The 5,857-nt window shown below is 35.9% G+C and overlaps 1 protein-coding gene across 2 annotated transcripts; it reads left to right on the forward strand.

The window, feature by feature from the left end:
- Positions 1–1,786: 1,786 nt before the first annotated feature.
- On the forward strand, positions 1,787–5,287 carry LOC113299810. Of its 2 annotated transcripts, none has more exons than XM_026548908.1 (4): positions 1,787–2,028; positions 2,156–2,859; positions 2,956–3,077; positions 4,895–5,287. In XM_026548908.1, the coding sequence occupies exons 1-3, from the start codon at positions 1,956–1,958 to the stop codon at positions 3,049–3,051; spliced, it is 873 nt and encodes a 290-aa protein (XP_026404693.1). In that variant the 5' UTR covers positions 1,787–1,955; the 3' UTR covers positions 3,052–3,077; positions 4,895–5,287. The 2 variants fall into 2 exon arrangements, with proteins under 2 accessions (XP_026404693.1, XP_026404685.1); XM_026548900.1 differs by having other exon boundaries at positions 1,788–2,028; positions 2,956–3,073.
- The last annotated feature ends 570 nt before the right edge of the window (positions 5,288–5,857 follow it).

A 5,857-nucleotide genomic window follows, 5' to 3' on the forward strand; every position in this document is an offset into this window, starting at 1 on the left:
ACAAAAAATATTTCGAGGGTTATTAAACAATCTTTTGTACTTAGACATGAGTACCGTTCACCTTAAATTTCAAATTCACATGAACCACCCTCCACCCAGTACAGTGTACGCACAAACATTAGATTAAACAGAACAAAAACCTCGTAGAAAATATTAACACTGTGAAAAATCTCCTATCCAAATACCTTTCAAGTAGTTGAACATGCTTTTCAAGACATTGACTTTACGAACTTGTGATGTGCTTAACCTTTAAGAAAATGCAAGATAATCTGAATTATGTGTGCATGTCCTCATTCATATGAATCCTATTGTGATCGATACATACACGTTTAGTTATGGACATTTTACTACAATGTCGACTCGAAAAGATGATAGTAATTTTTTTTAGTTCTGTTCCACTGTTCCACAAATTTTATTTTTCTTGTTGTAGTTAAATGTTTTGTTCCTCCAAAGATCAATTCGAGGAGCTATTTAAAGTTCCATATATCACCAGAAATACTCAATTTATTAGCATTTCACGATTCCACTTCCATATAAATGATGCTCGCCGCCTAAATGACGTACACGAGCCAACTCAGGCGTCCATGCATTTTCAACAAGCAACGAATCATTTTGTACTCGACTTGAATACCAAATGAAGAAGATCATTATCCTTTCCTTCATCAAAACAGAAACACATTCGATTCGAGAGAGTCTCAAATTGCTACGTACAATTGGTGATTTGGATCATTTTCAGGTGATGCACGCACATGAAAAACTAAAATGACGCCAGAATTGTTGTGTGGATGCATCCAGAAGCGCGTATTTTATCGCCGTTGGATCCGTGACTGTACTTCTCGACATGGAAGCTGTCGCAACAACCAAAAATGTGAACACATGACACGCGGCGACATCCCAGTTAGTTACGCCATTATTCTACTGGTATGATAACCTGCATTGCTAGTTATATACTCCACTCGTACTCCAGCTTCCTACTTTATTGTTGAGCTAAAAGAGGCCCACCAAAAATAATCAACTGACATTATTTTAAAACGTAGCAGAGCAGTAAACCAGTAATCTTCTTGATAGATGTATGCTATCATTTCTCTTTTGGTGCAGCGGATCTGGCAAAACCATAGCTCAAATTGCAGGTCTCACATTAGCTGTTATTGGCAAACTTCAATTTCCCGCCCACTGACCTTCAAATTCCCCTAGGGCCAGAAGAAACGCTCACAAATTGAATTTTTAAGGATTACAAATTTGTATGCTGCTTAGGATTCTGTGCATTGAATAAATAACTCCGCCAGAGGCCAGACACAGCGGCCCCACCTTTCTTTTACCAAATTTCAGTTACACCACTCGTAACTCAATATTAAACTTATTAGTCCAAACTCCAACAATCATTTTTGGTACTACATCCATACCTCCCATAAGTGGTCACGGTAATGGTGGATCACAACATGTGGTCTGCTTTCGTCGGAGAACTAGACCCTAAGGTTGCATATAAGGCCCGTTTCACAGTCTCACAGTCGTCGGAAAAGTAGATCCTAAGCTTGTATACAAGGCCCGCTGACGGTCGTCGATCGTTGACTGTGCGGTCTTTCTAGTTGCCCTGGAAGGAGACACGCGTGGGGACTATAAATGATGCTTTAATAGCGAGAGACAGAAATCTAAGCATCACAAAAAAAAGAAAGGACTTAATACGACCCTCAATAAATAGTCTTGAAGAAAAACATTTGATTTTTGGTTGTATTTGGGTAATGACCCTTGAATTAGGATCAACCTTCACATTTATATTTAAAATCTGTGACCTACTTCTTTTTGTCTCCACTCTTTTGAAAAACCAAAACCCTTATCAAAATCCAGAGAGAGAGAGAAAACAAAGAAGAAGAGACGAGAGTGAGGTTTCTTCAGTTCCCTCCACACATCTACACAGCGAGAGAATTACACAGAGAGAATCATCATCAATCGAGAAGATGCCTAAAGGTTCAAAGAAGAGAAGAGCTGAGAGAAGGAAGAAGGAAACTGGAATCCAAACTCCTCCTAATGGTATTTGTTTTTTTTCTTCTTTTTTTAATCTTCAAACTCCAAATCCGTGTTTCTACTTTATTGATTTGAAATTTGAAATTTGTTTTTGGTTATGATTTTGATTTTTTACTGTTGATTCTTTTGATAGGAATTGAGGATCCGAAATCGAACTATGAGAAAGATATTATCGAAGATGTTAGTTCTTATACAACAACAACTACTGCTACTGGTAGTAGTAATCATGATTTAGGTCATGACGAAGAAGAATCAAAAGCTCGATTGGGAAATACTGGAGAGAGTAAAGAAGACGAAGAAGTTAATCAGATAATCTTTTCTAAGGATATAAAACTTGAAGATCATGAAGAAGAGAAGATTGTTGTGATTGAAGGAGATTACTCTGATAAGAATAGTAGAATTATTCCTATTGATTCTATTAAACAATCAGATTTTGATTCTTCATCGGATGGAAATAACTCATCTGGAAGTGGTAGTGGTAGTAGTAGTAGTGGTGGTAATAGTTCTGATGAAGAATCATCTCTTCAGACTAATCCTCCGGTCGATAAGAAACAAGATGAGATTGAGATGAACAAGGAAGAAGATTATTGCAATATAGTTACTGATTCTTCTCCGCCTCAGTATGATCAGATTGAGCAAGAGGAGGTGATTTCATTTTTAACTGAAGATGTAACTGTTAAAGGTAGCTCTGCTGTGAAAGAAGCTCTTGCAGAGGAATCGAGTCTGAATGATTTTCAATCTAAGGATATGCTACCGACTAGTGATGATTTAATTACTGAGATTAGTAATGGTGTTGATGGAAATCATCAAGAGATTCATGATGTCTCTGATGCGGAGGTTTGCGGTTAACACTGGAGTTGTTTTTTATCAATAATAAACTAGTTTTGGTTTTGTTACGAATTTTTTTCTTAACTGTTTTTTTTTTTGTATCAGGATCAACAGGTAGCTCCTGCCCCTCCACCATTGCAACCAACTTCATGGAAGGGATGTTGTGGATTATTCGATGTTTTTATGGGGTCAAATAGGTGAAGAGGTGGTCTAGGGACTGATTGTAAGTATGTTTATCTATATATGCTTGCAAAATTGACATGCGTATTGATTTTGAGTCTGCGAGTTGTAACTGTATGGTAGGTTGAGTGCTGCTCTCTGTCTACTTGTGGCTCGTGGATGTCTAATGTTTCATGAGTTTTCCTTGGGAAAGCTGTTTTTTTATTAGTAGTATATTGAATTATATGATGATTATTTTAGTTTCTTTGGCACGATGATAATAGTATTTGTTCGCCTAAGAGAATACTGTAATAACCTCAGGGGAAAGTAGCACTGATCTTGTACATATTTTGATTGATCCAACTGTGTATCTAAATGCATTTCCTCTGTAGTTGTGCTCATATAAAGGAATGCATACTAGTAATATGATAGCCTGATTGAAGTAACAACTGGTTTATAAAAAAATAAGAAAGCGTTTCTGTAGCATTTGCCATACATTCTTGCAGTTCATTAGTAATAATTATAAGAGTAAAATTGGGTAATGATCTTTCTCTTTGCCATAAGAGTGCGCTACTTTTCCGCTAACAGCTTTTCAAGAAATAAGCGTCATACATATTCAACAAAGGTGTTAATTACCTGACCTTTTCAAGGTGTGCCTTAATTACTGACATTTTATCAACTTCCTGTCAAATGGTAGCTAATCCTATACTAGGTTGAAGATGATCAATAGTTTTACATTATTCACATAAAGCTTTTGTTGACATGCAAGGCTCTATGTTGATACATCAACGATATGCAAGGCTCTGTTGACATGCAAGGCTCTATGTTAATACATCGTCAAGCATTTTAAGATCTGATCTACTAATACATCAACAATATGCAAGGCTCTCTATGTGATGTTGTATTTATTCTAGTAACATGCGTTTCTTTAGATAATTGAAAAGTAAGGGATCTATATTACTGAATGCACCATGAATTGGAGGCTTCCACCAAAGAGGAAACTGATTGATAAACATGAGTATAAAGCTAGATTATTAAGCCACACTTGTCTCTATGTTTGACTTTTCTGGCCGAGGTATGTTAAAGACCATTATCTGTTTTTGTGAAGAAGGGTAAAATTTTTAACACTGGTTATAAAAGCTAAGTAACTTATTACATAGCCTGATTAATATGAATTACTTCTGGACATTTATATTTAATTGTGCATAATCTGGATTATTCACTTGTTTGAAAGGGTGTCATCTGGTTTATGATTTGTTGCTCTATTCAAAGCTATTGAATGTGGTAACTCGGTAACAATACATGGTTAGTCTCTGGTATTTTGGTATAGATGACTAATCATATGGCTGGAAGGATTGCCGTGTAAAGGCTATAGTTTGATCCTGTTTTTTTCATCATGGTCTTATTTCTTCACAATAATTCTGTAATTATATTTTCTTGGTTCGTTTTGATTGTCCTTGTGGCATATCAAGTGGTTTACAAGTTTCTGTCACATACAACCTGACTGTCTGGTTCTTCCCTCTCTCTATGCTGTTTAATTCTTATGATTTTCTCACTTGGCAATGACTTAGCGTTTACAAGACTCATAATGTACTGTTATGAACTGTCAAAAACTGTTATCCATGGACCATAATGTCGATCTTGTACTCATTTTTGGGCTGCATTTAGATGGTGGCTGTATAAGGATATCTGCTACAAGTGTAGGTCTACAAGGTTTATCCATCTTCTTGTACTCTGAGTCTGTGCACACTGCACCTACTATATAATGTAGTTCAAATGTTTGCTATTAATTCTGAATGTCTACGTTGGTCTTCATACTTTAATCAGTTAACTCAAATCCTTCTGCACTAAATACTGATGCGTTCTTTTACTTTTTCTGATGCAGAACCGCGAATGGCAGAGAGTGGATCTGAAGAGATGTACATTTCAAAGAGCTTGCCCGGTTAGTCCAGAAGGAATTATTTGTTTGTGATATTCTTAGAAGTATATATAGCTTATTATATCATGGTAAACTTTCTCCAAGGAGAAATAATGGACTAGAGGGGTTACTGCTTATAGATATCTGAATTGCATCAGGACTAATGGTGCAGCCCTTTACCAGTTTAATCTTTCTAGTTTTTTTTTTCTTTTTAATTACAACTATGGAATCACTAGACGTCTTTTAAAGATGGTACCATACCAGTCTTTTTGGTTTTGTAATCGTAGAATTGTCTCTTAAATATATAGTAACTTTTGGCGTGCATATATGGTTGCCCCCGGAAGGCCTAATCTTTAAAAATGGAATTGCTTAATATATTACTTTTCAGTGCTAGCTCACTCATTATTATTTCAGGTAGTACTTAGTAAAAAACTGTCTTTAGTTTGAAATCTTTCAGGTTGGAGATCTGAAGTTTGTTAGATGAGAAACTCTGTAGTTAGATATTTAAATTCAGATCTGAAATCTGTAAAGATGAGATACATAACCTAGCTTAATTGGGGGCCATAACTTCCAATTGGGGGCCATGCACTACATGACAAAAAAGGTCACCCAATCCTAATTTGGGTCACCCCTTAAAAAAATATTTTCTAAATGGCAAAACTGCCCTTATATGATTAGTATTAGGAATTAATTAGTTTGATTAGTGTGGTAAGTGTATTTAGATTAAAATCTGATTTCAGGAAAAAAATTATGGAAAATGTGTTTTATGTGTTGAGAAGAAGAGGAGGAGTTTTGAGAGGAAAACCTAGGATTTTTACAAATGGGTGATTCAAGTGGAGGGAATTAGATTGGTGAAGCTTCAAATAACAACAATGATTGTGTTGATGGTAAGATTGTCTCAACTAATGATATGGGTTGGATGTTTGATGA

The sequence above is a fragment of the Papaver somniferum genome, chromosome 1, assembly GCF_003573695.1.
Source record: "Papaver somniferum cultivar HN1 chromosome 1, ASM357369v1, whole genome shotgun sequence".
NCBI classification, from domain to species: Eukaryota; Viridiplantae; Streptophyta; class Magnoliopsida; order Ranunculales; family Papaveraceae; genus Papaver; species Papaver somniferum.

Bases quoted from the DNA above. Each gene is read 5' to 3' on its own strand.
- LOC113299810 (XM_026548908.1), top strand. From the start codon at position 1,956: ATGCCTAAAGGTTCAAAGAAGAGAAGAGCTGAGAGAAGGAAGAAGGAA. The intron at 2,029-2,155 runs GTATTTGTTTTT...TTCTTTTGATAG, and splicing joins AATCCAAACTCCTCCTAATG to GAATTGAGGATCCGAAATCG. The intron at 2,860-2,955 runs GTTTGCGGTTAA...TTTTTGTATCAG, and splicing joins ATGATGTCTCTGATGCGGAG to GATCAACAGGTAGCTCCTGC.